At 48.3% G+C, this 16,740-nt stretch overlaps 2 protein-coding genes across 6 annotated transcripts in view; one reads left to right on the forward strand and one right to left on the reverse strand.

The window, feature by feature from the left end:
• Window positions 1-12,720, reverse strand: part of DOCK9 (dedicator of cytokinesis 9) — a 299,448-nt gene extending 286,728 nt beyond the window's left edge. For 2 of the 5 annotated variants that reach the window (XM_025364043.1, XM_025364040.1), the window contains exon 1: window positions 12,534-12,720. In XM_025364043.1, the coding sequence (XP_025219828.1) occupies window positions 12,534-12,662 (129 nt within the window). In that variant the 5' untranslated portion in view covers window positions 12,663-12,720. The remainder of the gene's footprint in view (window positions 1-12,533) is intronic. The other 3 variants (XM_025364042.1, XM_025364037.1, XM_025364038.1) reach the window with 2 other exon arrangements.
• A 328-nt stretch (window positions 12,721-13,048) lies between these two features.
• On the forward strand, window positions 13,049-14,944 carry LOC112610953. Its single transcript, XM_025364599.1, has one exon. It carries the CDS (start codon window positions 13,272-13,274, stop codon window positions 13,689-13,691), a length of 420 nt encoding a protein of 139 aa, XP_025220384.1. The 5' UTR covers window positions 13,049-13,271; the 3' UTR covers window positions 13,692-14,944.
• Window positions 14,945-16,740: the final 1,796 nt, after the last annotated feature.

The following is a 16,740-nucleotide window of genomic DNA, read 5'->3' on the forward strand; positions in this document are numbered from 1 at the left end:
TACAAAGAACAAAAGATAGCCAATCAATAGCTCATGTTGTTTTCATGTGAATTCTTGATAAACAACTCAGAAACTGCCTCTTCTTTTCCTTTAAAAATCCCTTGTAACTACTGTTAATCAGAGTGTATATTCAGGGCAATTTGAACCTTTGCTCCTGAGTTGCAGCAAACTTGGCCCAAATAAACTCTCTACTTATGTTAAATTTTGCCTCCTCTTCTTCTTTTTGGGTTCTCTTTTATGGAAAGAGGAACTGCTCACATGGAGATGATTGGTGTCACATAGTGTTTTAAGTGGATATTCACAACACAACACTCACCACAATAGCTACAGGAGGTGGCTATGAAATCATTACAGTAGTACAATATGTACTGTAGTTAATTTTATGTAGTTATGATTTAATGTTGCATCTTTATATTCATTTCTCTGGACTGTAAATGGCACCATGTATGGTCTGTGTTTGTGTGCATAAGTTTTAACAATTTTTAACTTTTTATAATAGATTTGTGTATCATTTACAGTAGTAAATGATAAAATAGACTAGTATCTACACATTATTTTATGTCTTAATGATATACCTTTTCCTTAATTTCTTCAACGGCTATGCAGTTCATCTGCGAGTTTTTTCAAATTGGTGCACATCTCCAAAAATGTTTACTATACACTTATTTTTCTAACCGGCATATAAGTGGACCTGTGCAGTTCAAACCCACGTTGTTCAAAGGTCAGCTGTAGTATTCTTTTTGGTTTTTTTTTGAGACAGTCTCGCTTTCACCCAGGCTAGAGTGCAGTGACTCAATCATAGCTCACCGCAGCCACAACTTCCTGGGCTTAAGCGATCCTCTCATCTCAGCCTCCTGAGTAGCTAGGGACTACAGACGTGTGCCACCACACCCAGCTATTTTTTCTTTTCTTCTTTTTTTTTTTTTTTTTTTTTTTTTTAGAGATGGGTTCTCACTTTGTTGCCCAGGCTGGTCTCAAACTCCTGGGCTCAAGTGTTGCCCCACCTCAGCCTCCCAAAGTGCTGGGATTATAGGTGTTAGCCACTGCACCTGGCCAACGGCACTATTTATAACTTTATTTTTTTAACTTAGCATGGTAAACATCTTTCCTTAGAATATTTGCCTATCTGTATGACTGAACATCTACTTTGTTAAGACAAAATGTTTAAAAAATAGACTACATGAATCTCAATTTGAATTTCAATCTATTTTAAGAGTTTTAAAATAAACTTCATGGGCTTAATAGAGACCCTGGGTAGTTCATGACCATCTGCTTTCAGATTCACTTTCAGATTAACATTCAATAGAGTGGGGAAGTCTCTACCACAGGCCCTGGCCCAGCCTGTCTTCCAATGTCACCACACCCAAGCACTATCTTAACTGTATTTATCCCTGTCAACCTCCAAGAAAGAGAGGCAGGAAGATTCAAAGTTCTGATCAGATAGTACATCTCGTTGCTACCAGTTCACCAATAAAGAGTCAAGAAAGAAATAGAAAGTAAAAGTATAAAATAAGATAAATTCACTGATAAGGAGTCAAAAAAGCAACAGAAAATAAAAGTGTAAACAATATAATGTCACCACCCACGTGCTCCTTGCAAAACTCATTATTCAGTGAATGAACAGCACTCCCAGTGATATTTATTTCTTGTATTTTTGTTTTGTTTTGCTTTCTTTCAGACAAATGAGTTACTAAATATTTAACACAAGAGTTAGATCAGTGTCTTCTTTTACACACTGGAGCTCTATGGAATCGGTGAAAACAAATGGTCCTAACAAAGGAAATTAATCTCTAACATTTTGTACCAAGATGTGTGGCTGCTTTAAAATCCTATGCAAAGATCATACGGATTTACTGACAATCTGAACAGCTTTTCCTAAACGAAAACAAACAATGAACCAGCCTCAAAGTGATACACATTCTGATGTGCAAGAATATCAGCAAATTCATCATATGCAGCAATAAGAAACTCATGGTATGATAGAGCCTGTGCATTAGGAAAATTAATCTGGCAGCAGGAGGAAAACTGGGATGAAATAAACAGAAATAGGTGCAGGGAAGGGAAAGTAGAGGTAACAGGAAATAAGAAAAGGATAAAATTAAGATACACAGTCAGATGTAGCGTTTTCAGGGTTTGTTCATTCATCCAAAAAATATGACTGAGCCCCTGCTATGTATCAGGCCCTGGGAAAACCATGGTGAACCAACAGTACAGGGAGAGAAAAAGACATTAAGCAAATGCACAAAAATAAATAAATAAATAAATAGTGATAAGTGGTCAAAGAAAGGAACAGGCAGTGCATGTTTTAGTTTGGGTGGATAGGCCAGGACATATGAGTACAGTTTCAAAGGCCAGAGAGAGTGGCCTGGCAACTGAGAAGGGTGGCCAAGGGTCATTATTATCCCAGGCAGAAATGAGAGCTTCTTACCTCCTGAAGTATGAGAGAGGCTGGAATACATGAGGATCTAAAAGCCCAGCCAGTGAGTAATGGGAGGGTGGTGTCTGGTAAGGAGAGAGCCTTATGGTCCAAGGGAAAGAGTTTGTATCCCAAGGGCAATGGCAAATACTAACGTCTTCAGGATTCAGAACTGAACCTATAAGGATGGAGTAATTATGGTAGCAAAGAAACCAGGTAAGAAGGATCCTATCCCCTATGATATGGTTTGGCTCTGTGTCCCCACCCAAATCCCCAGCGTTGGAGGAGGGGCAGACTTCCCCCTTGCTGTTCTCGTGATAGAGTTCTCATGAGATCTGGTTGTTTAAAAGTGTGTAGCACCTCTCCCTTTGCTCTCCCTCTTTCTTACCAGCCATGTGTAGATGTGCCTGTTTCCCCTTCGCCTTCTGCCATGATTGTAAGTTTCCTGAGGCCTCTCCAGAAGCAGAAGCCTGTACAGCCTGCAGAACCATAAGTAAATTAAACCTCTTTTCTTTATAAATTACCCAATCTCAGGTATGTCTTTATCACAGTGCAAAAATGGACTAATACACCCTACTACTGCACAAACCAGGAAAGAAAGGAGACAGGAAAGGGGATGCCAGGTTGCAGCAGGCATCAGTGCTGCTCACCAAAGATGTGAGTTCTCCTTGCAGATACACAGAAAGGATTGTATGTACTTCCCTGCCCCTGGAGTTCAGTGTTGCCATGTGATTTGCTTTTGCCACACAGACCTGCCACATTCAAGATGGGGGCTGTCCCATCAACTGAGGTCCCAGGACAATATGGAACTAGGCTCCCAGCCCACACTCAATGGAGAGGTAGCGTGCGGAAGACATAAACCTTTCTGTTCTAAGCCACTGAGATCTGGGAGTCCTTGGCCCATAACGACTGATTCATGACAGAACGTAATGAATGTAGTGGTTCTTGAATGAGGAAGGCAAAGGAGATAAACAGAAGAGACACAGGAGGAGTTACAGGTTTCAAAGCTGGTGATGAACACAGACACTCCCCACTAAAACAAGAATGTAAAAAGGACAACCTAACTTGGGATGTAAAGTGGCAATTTATGTTTCATAGATGCAGAACTTAAGGAGCTGGTAGGACAGCCAAGAAGAGTCAGGCAGGAAAACAGAAAAGCAGGTCTAGGGTGGGGCAGGGTGGGGCAAAGCGCGTGGTAGAAGGGGGAGAATCAGAACTGGAGATAAAACTGTGGAAATTGCAATGAGATGGTGCCCCCCTTCAGAATAAAGGGAAAAAATTAAATTCTATAAACCAGTGGTGGAGAAGAGACACTTTAGAAATGTCCCTGTGTGGTGACTGCAGGAAAAAGAGTGAAGAAGACACAGGAACAGACATCAGAGAGGAAGGGGGAGACGCAGGAGAATCCTGTTCCACGGAAGGGAAGAGGGTGCTGAGTGGTATGGGGTGAGCACTGAGAGACCGCCCCACACTAAGGACACGAGCAGGTCACGGCGATAGGGAGCTGCGGACGGTGAGGAAGCAGAGGCAGACCAAACAGCCAGTGTAGAAGTAAAGACAAGAGCTGGGTCAGTAGAACCAAGAAGCCCCAGGCCAGGGAACAGCCGAGGGAAGAGCCCGTGACAAATAGCCTCCAGCATCTCAGAAACTCCCAGCCCTCCCTCTCTCCACCACTTGCTAAATTCTGAGCAACTTTTTAAAATTGCAGAAGCTCAAATACATGACAGGAAGAAAAAGAACTATCTCTTAGAATTAAGTGGCCTTGCCCTGAGGGCTCCAATTATCACAGCACATTCTCAAAATCATTTCTCCTGTCAATATTGACCAAAGTAATAAAAGCAATACATGTCAACTGTAGAAATCCGGGGAGGACAGAAAATTGGAAGAAAAAAAGTGAACTTCCCATCATCCCACATCCAGAGATAACCACTGTTAACATTCTGCATTCTGGTTCATGTTAAAGACTAAACACAGATAGGTCAGGCCGATAGCCAGTCAACGAATGTACATGAGAGATTTATGCTAAAGAAAAACAATTTATGACAGGTACACTTTTAAAACCTCATGCTTATCAAACCTACATTCCATACTGTACAGTACAGCTTATGCCCATGTGAATGTGGCCCTGGAGTTACAGAATGGGGTAGCCCTCCAAGCAAAAGGTTTAACTTAAGACTGTGACCGAGAGATCTCTAAAGACAAATAGCTACAGGGCAAATATTGTTTCTAAGCTTACTGTTTGACTTTTACCGGTATGGTACTTACAGAGACAGACGTTTAGTGTTAACATGGGGAGGCAACAGGCAGAGTGGCTAGGAGTTCAGGGTGTGAAGTTACAGTGCTCAGCTTCAAGACCCAGCCCCCGTACCTACACCTGTGACCTTTAGGGGACTCAACCTGTGTGTGAAGTCCTCGGATGCATTCTAGGGCATCATAGATGGGTCAATAAATGCTGGCTCCAGAAATATTCAGTCAAGATAATCAATCTTTTCCTTTAGTAACATAATAAGAGCTTGCATTTGCTAAGCACTCACTATTAACTACTTTACATGCATTTTCTTACTTAATCTTTACTTTTAAAAAACTCTCCAAGATAATAATACCTACCGATCCCAATTCTCAGATGAGCAAACTAAGGCTCGGGCAATGTACGTTGCTCGAAGTCCTCAGCCAATCAGTGGCAAAGCCAAGGCTCACCTCCAAAGCCCAGGTCCAGCTGGTTTCTTCCTGAACTTTCATACTTTAAAAATCCCTCTCCAGGCCGGGCATGGTGGCTCATGCCTGTAATCCCAGCACTCTGGGAGGCTGAAGTGGGTGAATCACTTGAGGTCAGGAGTTCAAGACCAGCCTGGCCAACATGGTGAAACCCCGTCTCTACTAAAAATACAAACATAAGCCGAGTGTGGTGGCACATGCCTGTAATTCCAACTACCTGGGAGGTCGAGGCAGGAGAATCACTTGAGCCCGGGTGGCAGAGGTTGCAGTGAGCCAAGATCGCACCACTGCACTCCAGCCTGGGTGACAGAGTGAGACTCCATCTCAAATAAATAAATAAATACATAAATATCCCTCTCCACTCTTACATGATTATGCGTCCATGTTTTATGTGGTTTCTTTTATTTTACAAATAACTCTTGTATTTCACTATTATTGATTTCAGTATGTGCTATAAGGTACGGCTCCAACATTATTATTTGTAATACCATTTACTGAATGGTAACTCACCATATCCGACTACTACTCTCATGATACCTAAGTGCCTACACACACAGGCCTGCTACTGGATTTTCCCTGCTATGTCACACCTCCCATCCCAGTCTTGGGCCTGCCTAACAGAAAACAGTCACATTATTTACTCTCAGGCTTACACTTAGGGCAGGTCTCTCTAGGAAGCATATGTTCATGGCTGGTTTGAACTTCTTTCCTGAAATAGGTTTCAAAAAGACAAATGAAAAAATCTATTTCAGGATGTGTTCTCAGCCAATCAATGAAATTGTTCCCAAAGTTGGCAACTGTATTTATCAAAACTTCTCTCCCTTCCTCCAAAAAACTTGCTCTTCTTTGCCCAAGCTGCTCTGCTCCTTCTTGGTCCTACCTGGGCATACTAAGCATTTGCTCGATTTCTTTTTTTTTTTTTTTTTGAGACGGCGTCTTGCTCTGTCGCCCAGGCTGGAGTGCAGTGGCGCGATCCTGGCTCACTGCAAGTTCCGCCGCCTCCCGGGTTCAAGCCATTCTCCTGCCTCAGCCTCCCTAGAAGCTGGGACTACATGCGCCCGCCACCACACTCGGCTCATTTTTTTGTATTTTTAGTAGAGACAGGGTTTCACCGTGTTCGCCAGGATGGTCTTGATTTCCTGACCTCATGATCTGCCTGCCTCGGCCTCCCAAAGTGCTGGGATTACAGGCTTGAGCCACCGCGCCCGGCCTCGATTTCTTATTCTTTCTTAGAAAAAAAAGAATAAAAGTCTCCCTTATCTCTGCATCTTCCAGGTCCAGGTGAATTCTTTTTTTTTTTTTTTTTCCTGAGACGGAGTCTCATGCTATCGCCCAGGCTGGAGTGCAGTGGCGCCACCTCGGCTCACTGCAAGCTCTGCCTCCTGGGTTCACGCCATTCTCCTGCCTCAGCCTCCTGAGTAGCTGGGACTACAGACACCCACCACCTCGCCCGGCTAATCTTTTGTATTTCTAGTAGAGACGGGTTTTCACTGTGTTAGCCGGAATGGCCTCGATCTCCCGACCTCGTGATCCACCCCCCTCGGCTTCCCAAAGTGCTGGGATTACAGGCGTGAGCCACCGTGCCCAGCCAGTCCAGTTTAACTCTTAATAAATTCTTTCCCAAATACACTGGTTCTGTGCTTTCATCTTCCTGTGGTCTCTGAACCACACGTTTGACTCTTTCCATAGTGTGCCTTAGTACTGTTAGTCACCTTAATGGAGGTGACTGACCCGCCCACCTGTTTAGATCATAAACCCTGCATGGGCAAGGGCCTACTCTGATGTGGTATCATGTTCTTAGCACCCAGCAGAGAGCCCTGCCCCAGAGTCGGCCCTCAGTAAATGTGGGCAGTGACTTCACAGTTCCTTCCCTCCCTGTTCAAACTCAAGGCACCTGACTACTAATAGTCAAATGGACTAGAAGGCAAAGGAGTGGAACCTTCTGTTGATTATCTAATCCGATATGCGCCTCCACCCTGCTTCCTGTATTTTGGGACTTTTCTGTTTTCTCCACTGAGGGGCGGAGAAAAACAGTGCAGAGAAGCTCTGGCCAGTTACCAGTTTACTGACATCTGATTTTAAATTATAGCCAAAAACGAGATTTTACCTTTCTTGAGAATCTCAAAGAACAACATTACCGGGGTCGCACGTTACCTCTGATAGCACTGGAATCTTGAGCTGAATAAACGGGGCAGTGCGGGAAGCCTCAGGCAGACTCAGGGACATTAGTACCCCATACTTCCTGTCTGCCCTCCTCCAGTAACAGCCAAGCGAAATTTAGCAACGACCTGACTTGGTTTCATTTGTATTGTTGGAACTCAAAGGGGTGTGGAGTGGCATCGCTGGCAAGGGCTTGACATCGAAGAAGAGTCTGAAGCTGAACATAATGAGATAAGATCAGTACGGAAGCCGGGCAGCCCCAAGACTTGTGTATTAATACCCAAGTGCAGGACAGTCAGCACACCCATGCAAAGGGATGTGACCTGATAGTCACAAAAATCTTTCAGAGAAAAGACACTTGTAGGCCTTAAGTGGTATTAATACATCCTCTTAGATCTAGGCCATTATGATGCCATCTTTAATACATCTGAAAGACCTGAGGTAAAATCCTTTCCGGAGCTCCAAAAGTAATCATAACTCAATCCTGCTCAGGGAATTCTTTCTGGCGTTTCTTGTGAGCTTGCATACGTTCTGAACATGCCACCTTCCTGACTATTCTAAATTATGGAAAGCTAATTCTGAAATTGTGAGGATTCTTCCTTCATTACCAAAAATCATAAATTACTTTTCCTACAGTTAAACACGTTCCTAGTAGTACCTCCACTACTTTTATAAAAGCAGCATAGGGCTGGGTATGCTGACTCGCACCTGCAATCCCAGGAGTTTGGAATTGCTTGCGCCCAGCTCGAGACCAGCCTAGACAACAGGGCAAAACCCCATCTGTACAAAAAATACAAAAATCAGGCAGGCATGGTGGTGCATGCCTGTAGTCCCAGGTGGCGGAGGTGAGAGGATTGCATGTACCCAGGAGTTCAAAGGCTGCAGCAAGCCATGATTGTGCCACTATACTCCAGCCTGGGTGACAGATAAAAACTGTCTCTAAAACAATAATAAACAAGGCCAGGCACAGTGGCTCACCCCTGTAATCCCAACACTTTGGGAGGCCAAGGTGGGTGGATCACCTGAGGTAAGGAGTTCAAAACTAGCCTGGCCAAATTGGCGAAACCCCATCTCTACTAAAAATACAAAAAATTAGCCGGGCATAGTGGCAGGCACCTGTAATCCCAGATATGCAGGAGAACCACTTGAACCTGGGCGGTGGAGGCTGCAGTAAGCCAAGATCATGCCACTGCACTCCAGCCTGGGTGACAAGAGCAAGACCCCGTCTCAAAAAAAAAAAAAAAAAAAAAAAAAGAATAAATTATAAATAAAAACAGCTTCAAATAGAAGCCCATTGGTGGAATAAGGGACTCTAGAAAAAAACAAGTATGTCTCTTATTTAACAGAGCAGGAACCCTGAAGTTCAGAGACATTAAGCAACAGTCCAAGGGGACTTAAGTAGCTGGTAGAATATACGCCAGCCACTGGCTAAGAGCTTCACCCACATAGCTCAATTAATCCTTCCAACTACAATACAAGGAAAGCATAATTATTATCTCCAATCTACAGATGAGGAAACTGAGCCCCAACAAGGTGAAGTTATATACCTAAGACGGTATAGCTGGTGAGGCATGGAACCAGGTTCACAACCCATGCTCTGAACTACTAAACCTCTAAGATTAAAACCCAGAAGTCCTGACCCCATGGAAGGTTCTCTCCATTATAAAGAATTCTGGCTGGGCTCAGTGGGTGGCTTGCTCCTGTAATCCCTGCACTTTGGAAGGCCGAGGCGGGCGGATCACCTGAGGTCAGGAGTTTGAGACCAGCCTAGCCAACATGATGAAACCCTGTCTCTACTAAAAATACAAAAATTATCCGGGCATGATAGAACACACCTGTAATCCCAGCTACTCGGGAGGCTGAGGCAGAAGAATCACTCAAATCTGGGAGGCAGAGATTGCAGTAAGCCAAGATCGCGCCACTGCACTCCAGCCTGGCAACAAGGCGAGACTCCATCTCAGAAAAAAAAAAAAAAAAAGAATTCTAAAGCTCATGAAAGAGCTAACCATGTCTGACAAGGCCTGCAAAGCTTTTTTAGGCCCTGATTAGAACAAACTAACAATCAAAGATTTTTTAAAATAATCTGGGAGGCCGGGCGCGGTGGCTCAAGCCTGTAATCCCAGCACTTTGGGAGGCCGAGACGGGCGGATCACGCGGTCAGGAGATCGAGACCATCCTGGCTGGCACGGTGAAACCCCGTCTCTACTAAAAAATACAAAAAACTAGCCGGGCAAGGTGGCGGGCGCCTGTAGTCCCAGCTACTCGGGAGGCTGAGGCAGGAGAATGGCGTGAACCCGGGAGGCGGAGCTTGCAGTGAGCTGAGATCCGGCCACTGCACTCCAGCCTGGGTGGCAGAGCGAGACTCCGTCTCAAAAAAAAAAAAAAAAAATCTGGGAAATGTGAAGAGCATACTAACAAGTTGTTAATTTATCATAATGACATTATAGTTATGTAAGAATAGACCCTATTTTTAAGTAATGTATACTAGTTATATAGAGGTGAAATGATATAAGGCCTGGGACTCAAAATCACACATGAAAAAGAATAGGAAGAAGAGACATATGAAGCACGTTTGGCAAAATCTTGATAATTATTCAATCTGAATGATGAAATATGAAGGTTCATTATACTATTCTCTCTACTTTTTGTATGTTTATTTTCAAGCTTTTCAAACAAATTAATAGAAAATCATTCATAAAGGTCCACGAACCTGAACCCATGAAAAATGAAGCTATTGAACAATGAAAAATGGGTAAGCCCACGTTATGTTTACATTTTAAAGCTTGTTTTTAATGGCAGCCTTTATCATCTGCTGAACTATTTAATTTCATTGTTTCTGATCTTATGACCATCAATACTTGAAGCGTGGGAAGAGCTATTGAACGCATACGTAGTTTAATTTTTTTTAATCCATCTGCAGAACTGCTTTATTAGTCAGCTAGTTAAGAATATTTATTGAGCATTTATGTTGTGAGCATTGTATTAGTGCTGACCCAAGTTATTAGACAGAGAGCAGAGTAATTACTTCCATCTAAGGACAGATTCACAGACCACGGGTTGCTGCTCTGCCTCCTGAGAAGTCCAGGGTTACCTTACCTCACCTCTCAGACCTTCATACAACGAAGCCGGGCCAGAACTTATGCAGCAGGTGCACCTGCTGTGGCTCCCTGACACTGGAGCCATGAGAGGAAGTAGGCAGTGGCAGAGTACCAGGCAGGAGGTGGGGGGACGAGGTGTGTGGGTAATTTTTAGTATCTGTAGGCCCTCCCAGATTCTTCCTTCTGCCATTCAGAACCATCACAATGCATTTCCTATTTCCCATTTAGTCAGGCGCCCTCACATGCCAGAGCAAGCCCACCCGCTTCCCTGCATTTTGTATCTGTTCCATCACAGCTTTTGTCAGACAAGTGACCACAGACAGACAAGACTAACAGTTAAGACAACAGCCAGGCCATCTGGCTCTTCATGCATAAGGGTGTCCAGGGAAAACGGATGTACTACTAACGTATCATGACATAACACAGTTGGCAGGCCGTCACATGTGGGAATGGACACTCCTAGGTCACCATTAGTAGGCCATCCTCCGACAGGAAGGGGATATTCGGGGACCACTGCATATCAGCAGTGTTGTGTCTGCACCGGCACTCCTGGGCTCCACCAGCACGACTTATTAAACCAGTACCTGCAGCACCTTGGAAATCATGGCACACTAGTACACTTTATTTACTCTTGTTCTGCCTCAAATCCCTGATGACCACGGCAGGCCCCAGATAAAGGAACCAAGTTCTGTGTGAGAACAGAAAAGATGACAAAGAAGTTGCAGGCTTTATCCTTAACATGCACTGGCAAAAGTCAGGAAGATGCAGGAAGCCATACAGAAGTTAGCTGGTTATGGAAGAGATGACCAGGTTCTGGTCTATTCCCAATTCCTGCTCTACTCCTTACCTAATCGACTTCCCTAAAATAGAAAAATTAAATCCCTGTTTACTACGGATCAAACTGGAGTTTGAGAAATCTGGAGTGAGTTGGCAGAGCTAGCAATCGAGAGAAAATTCAAACTGAGCAAACTGGACACAGAAATCAGCGAAGTTTCATCTCCAATCTCAACAAACGTCATTCACGCAATTTTGTGTCTGCCCATGAAGGGCATCGATCTGCCACCAAAATGATGCATCCGCCCCTGTGTTAAGGGGCCCGGCACTCTGCCCCGACACTCCCCAACACACCGCGCCACAAAGCCCAGACAACCACTTCCAAGGCCCATCTTCTTGCACTGTTCCAACAAACACCACAAGTCACACCCACCCACAAACAAGCCCGTTTCAAGAAAACAAATGCCGGCGGCAACGCAAGGGGCTGCTAAAAGTTTCCAGCTGCCCGGCAGAGCTCGCTCCTGCTCAAACGTCGCTCCACTCCCGCACCATGCAGGTGAACCTGACTATTCTAAATTATTGCAGTGCGTTTCCAAATACAGCAGAACCAGCACTGGCTGTGAAAAACTTAATAGAAAACTTCATCTTCCTCACACCCAGAGGCCTATTCTCTAAAGACGTTCTGCCACGTGCAGATTCATTTTGGGTTGCTTGCTTTGCTTGCTTCGAACCCCCAAAGGTCACAGGAATTTGCACCAATGCTAAATTAGCGAGGGTTCCCATCATGCCCCCCAAGCTTCCCTAAAAGGCAGCCAAACTTCAGGATACCGGCTTGGGGAGGGGGGACGGGGCGCAGGAGAGAATGCCGAAGCCCTTCCCTCCTGGAGTTCAGCCCACTCAAAGGGTTCGCAGGGGCATCTCCCACCCTGAGCGCAGACTGGATGAGGAAGCCCCATCTCAATTCCCCTGCGCCCCTCCAAAACACTGGAGGAGAGGGAGGCTGGGGGAGGGATGCGGGGGAGGGGGGAGAGTGTAATTTCCCAGTTGACAGAAAGCAGGTAAATTGGGAGAAAGCGGGGTGAAAAGAGTGAGAGGGCGACGTCACTCCGCGGAAATTTCCCAGGAGGAAGGGGGCAGCTATGGGGACAGAATCTTGGGTGGCCTAGAGGGGTCTGAGAGTTGCAGCCCCTCCAGGACCTTCTCTTCTTCCCTGTCCAGCCCCTTCCCGCCCGCCCCACCTCTTGATTCCGCGGACCCAGCACGGTCTGCCGCTCCGCCTCAGCCCTGCCGACTAAGAGGCGCCCGGCCCGGGCCCGCAGCTGCCTGCGCCCCCTCCTCCCTCCCCCGGCCCGCGGTCGTCCCGCACTCACCAGGAGCACGGAGCCGCGCACCACCTCAGACACGCTCTGCCGCAGCTCGGCCGCCGTGCCCGGCTTACTCAGCGCCCGGGTGAACTTCCGAGTCTCCGCCAAGGCGGGGAGCAGCGGCGGCTGCGACATCCTCCGGCCCCCGCCTCCTCCGCCTCCTCCGCCTCCGCCTGCTCCCGCGGCCCGGCCCGGCCGCGCGGCAGCCAGGTGCGCCCTCGGCGCCCGGCCCGCTCCGCCTGCCGCTCCCGGCGCCGCCGCCGCCCGCTCCCCCAGCTGCTCTCCGCGCGTCGGGCCGCCGCCGCCCGGGCCGCGCCCTCCGCGCCGTGTCACGCCCCGAGGCGCCCCCCTCGGCGTCCGCGGCCCCCCGCGATCGCAGCAGTGCCCGGGCTCGCTCGGGGTGACCGTGCGTGTGGCGGCGGCGGCTCCCCCATGCCACCAGCCTCCCTCGGCGACCGCTCGCCGGGCCGCCTCCTCGGGGCGGGGTGTCCGGCGCGGCGCGGGCGGGGCGGGGCGCCCAGAGGGCGGAGGAGGGGCCGGCGCGGCGGGACGGCGGGCCAGGCAGGTCGGCGCGGCCCGGCGCTGGAGCTAGGCTGCCAGACTGGCAGGGGTGGCGTTTCGCGCGAGACCCTCAGCGGGGAAGGTGGGGGGGGTCGGGGTTGCCTCCGCTTCGGGTCGCACGTCCTAAGACCCGAGGAGGGGACTGCGCACGCCACCAAGAGGGCGCACAGCCGAGGCTGGACGATGCGCGGTCTCAGAGCCGGGTTTCCTGCCCAGGGAGCCCGGCTGCGCTCGAGGGGACCCCGATGTCACCGGGAGGGTCTGGGCTCGGTGCACCACGCCCCCCTCTGCTCCCGGGGCCTCTGCGGGGCCGGAGGTCTCAGGAAAGTAGCCTTTACGCGGCACCGATCGACACCCCCAGCCGGCCGGGCGGACCTGGACGGAGCGTCCCTGCTCGGGACCTGGCGCGGAGCGCCGCGCGCTCGTGGTGGCGCCTCGGCCTCCCCACCGTTCGGTCCCGGGAGGCACGGAGCTCCCGGCGGGAGAATGACGGCTGGGCCGGGCCAGGCGTGGGAGACTCCCAGACTCCGACCTGCCGGGACGGCCAGCTGCTTCACCTTGGACGTGGGCAAAACTTCGGAGCCTCGATTATGTCGCCTGTAACCTGAGGACAACGGCCTGGAAGGGGCTCAGGTGACACGGCAGCCCTCACAGGGGCCGATTTAACCGGTCTGCCGCCCCTCCGCGCCGGACCGCCAGGCGGGGTGCCAAGGAAACCGGGATGCGCCGGCTTGCGAGCCCACCGTGACGCAGAGCTGGCGGCCGCTAGCGACAGCCACCCTGTGAGGGACTTTCCCCCCAACACCCTAACCGCTTTCCCGTCCCTAAGGGTCCCCTGCCGCCCCGGCTCCCTCTCTGTCTCTCTGAGGAAGCCCAGCGCAGCCTAACCCTCCCGGGGCCGCGGAGAGGGCGCGCCAGGCGAGGATTTGCGCCAGGCCCGCGGCGCATGCTCAGTGGTTGGGGACTGGGCGGGTACCCCGGGCGGGGAGCCTGACTGAAGGGCGGCTCTGCTGATTGGTCGGGCTGCTCACGCCACGCCCGTTGCTTCCCGGTGGACAGTTCCTTACCTGCGGGGTCGGCCTCCGTAGAGCGCGGTAGCCTTGAAAACCCAGTTTTAGGAGAATCCCTGCCGCGTCTCCGGCCCCAGTACCCAGAGGTTTCATAGCCGCCATCACTGCGGTGGAGGAGGCCGCCTGTCGCTTCCCACCCCACCAGAAAGCCTAACACTGGCCTGAAGCGTAATCTTAAAGTGGTAGGGGAAAATACCGATCTAGCGCGGAAAGCAAAACACCTCCCTTCTTGGTTTAATGGGCAGGTCTGGAGGTGAGGCATGCCGTCAGCACTCAATAATTGCTTGCAGGATCGGATTGTTTCCCCAGTGGGTGGGGACTGGTGGGGACTGCAGGATGTAGCATTGAGTGAGCCTGACAGATGGGAAGATAAAACAAGTGTGATAATAAAAACAATTACACACTAACCCATTTCCTCCTCTGTGAAATGAGGAATGGCCTAGACGTTTTCCAGACCTCTTCTGTCCTAAGAGTGGAGCTGGGTGACAGAGCAGGTGCAAGCCAGCCTTTCCCTGCCTCCCCGGCGAACGCACTGTTCAAGAGCAACTCAGCTCGCATTGACGCCTTTCAGCTGCAGGAGTGTGGCCGCTCAGTTCTCATCTGAACTGTTGACAACAGTTGTCTTCTGAGAATCATAAATCAGAGCCTCCCTTTAGGCTTCTGACTCCCTCAAAGGTACCAGACAACACAAACTTTTCCCCTTTTGTTACCTTGGCTCTCTAAGCTGTATCTACTTCTATACAAGTCGAACAATTTTGTCTTTTTAAATTAAAAACAACAAAAGCACCTAAGGTTGTAGGGTTTTATATTCTTTTTTCTTTTCTTCTTTTCTTTTTTAAAGAGCTATATGATGAGAGTGTGTGTGTGTAGTCTAAAGAACAAAATTTCAACAAATGGTTTTAAAGATCTGATTGGCTTCTAGTAGCAATTCATGAGCCAGGCAGCATTCTGACTACAAAATAGACAGGAGCTCTGTGAGAATGGAAGAACAGCTGGGTTTTATTAAGGCAACTTAAGCAGGAACAAGGGAAAAGTATAGTGCAGAAAGCACATTAGGTAACATCAGGTTACTCTCCTTTATGGGTTGAAGCAGAGGGGGCTGCCTTAGCTGGCTCAGGCTGACTGGGCCCCGTTTCACTGGTTGCTATGAATCTCCTGGTTTTTAGAAAACTGGCCCTTTTGGGGATTTTCCTGTTTTTTAAAGTCTCTGTTTAGTTATGTTGCACTTAATACTGTGGCTTCATTTTAGTTTGGTCTGTTGGGGCCTAGTTCAGGAGCTCAGTCCAAAACAATGGCCTACCATAAATTTTATTTAAATATATGTATATCTGGAAAGTGAGGAGTTCCCCAAACCTACCAATTTTATCCATATCTCTACCACTCCTAAATTCTGTACTTGCTTGCTGATTCAGTATATTCTAGAATTGGCATATTTTCATTTAGGAAGCAGAGAACAACACACAATGTGCCAACAGTAGTCATTGGCGATGTCTAACCAAGCACAGGTTCTGACAGACAAGGAGGCATGGAAACGCGAACTAAACCCAGGAAGATGGATTCACCCAGCAACCCAGAGTGGAGCCTCTTCTTCCTGGTAAAGTGTTATTGATAACAAATGGGACATTTCTAGTGTTAAAGTTTCAGCAGAAACTTGGTCCCTACTGTTCTGGGTTGAATTGTACTCCCCCAAAAGATATATTGAAGTTCCAAACCCAGTACCTGTGAATGTGGCCTTATTGGGAAATAGGTCTTTGCAGATGTAACCAACTTAAGTTGAGGTCCTACTGGAATAAGTGGGCCCTAATTCCATACGAATGGTGTGTGTGTGTGTGTGTGTGTGTGTTTGTTTTGACGGAGCCTCTGTTGCCCAGGCTGGAGTGCCATGGTGCAGTCCCGACTCACTGCAGCCTCTGCCTCCCAGGAGGTTGGGATTACAGGCACCTGTCACCACGCCTGGCTAATTTTTTGTATTTTTAGTAGAAACGGGGGTTTCACCATGTTGGCCAGGCTGGTCTCAAACTCCTGACCTCAGGTGATCTGCCCACCTCAGCCTCCCAAAGTAGTGGGATTACAGGCGTGAGCCACCACGCCCGGCCTGAATGGTGTCTTTATAAGAAGAGACACAAATACATACACAAAGGAAAAATACTATGTGACAACAAAGGTAGGAAGGAGAATACTGCACACCTGCAAGCCCCAGAACAGCAAGGATCACTGGGAACCACCAGAAGCTGGAAGAGGCAAGGAATGATCCTTCGCTAAAGTTGTCAGAGGGAGCATGGCCTGCTGACACCTTGATTTCAGACTTCTAGCCTCTAGAACGGTGATCGAAGCAATTCTGTTGTTCTAAGTCACCCAGTTTGTGGAGCTTTGTTACAGCAGTCCTGGGAAACCAACATGCTGGCCAAAGGCTATTTTTAAAATTTCCACCAGAGTGGGCCTGGAATTGTGTGAGTTCTTTTGGCATCACTGTTTCTCAGAGAGAAGTCATACCTACAGAGGGACAGAGCATCAGCCCAAAAGAGGGTGCTACCTGTCTACCTGGGATGAGGCTGACCTCTGGCTGGGCTGGGTGGATGATG

Source organism: Theropithecus gelada, chromosome 17 (genome assembly GCF_003255815.1).
Source record: "Theropithecus gelada isolate Dixy chromosome 17, Tgel_1.0, whole genome shotgun sequence".
Lineage (NCBI taxonomy): Eukaryota > Metazoa > Chordata > Mammalia > Primates > Cercopithecidae > Theropithecus > Theropithecus gelada.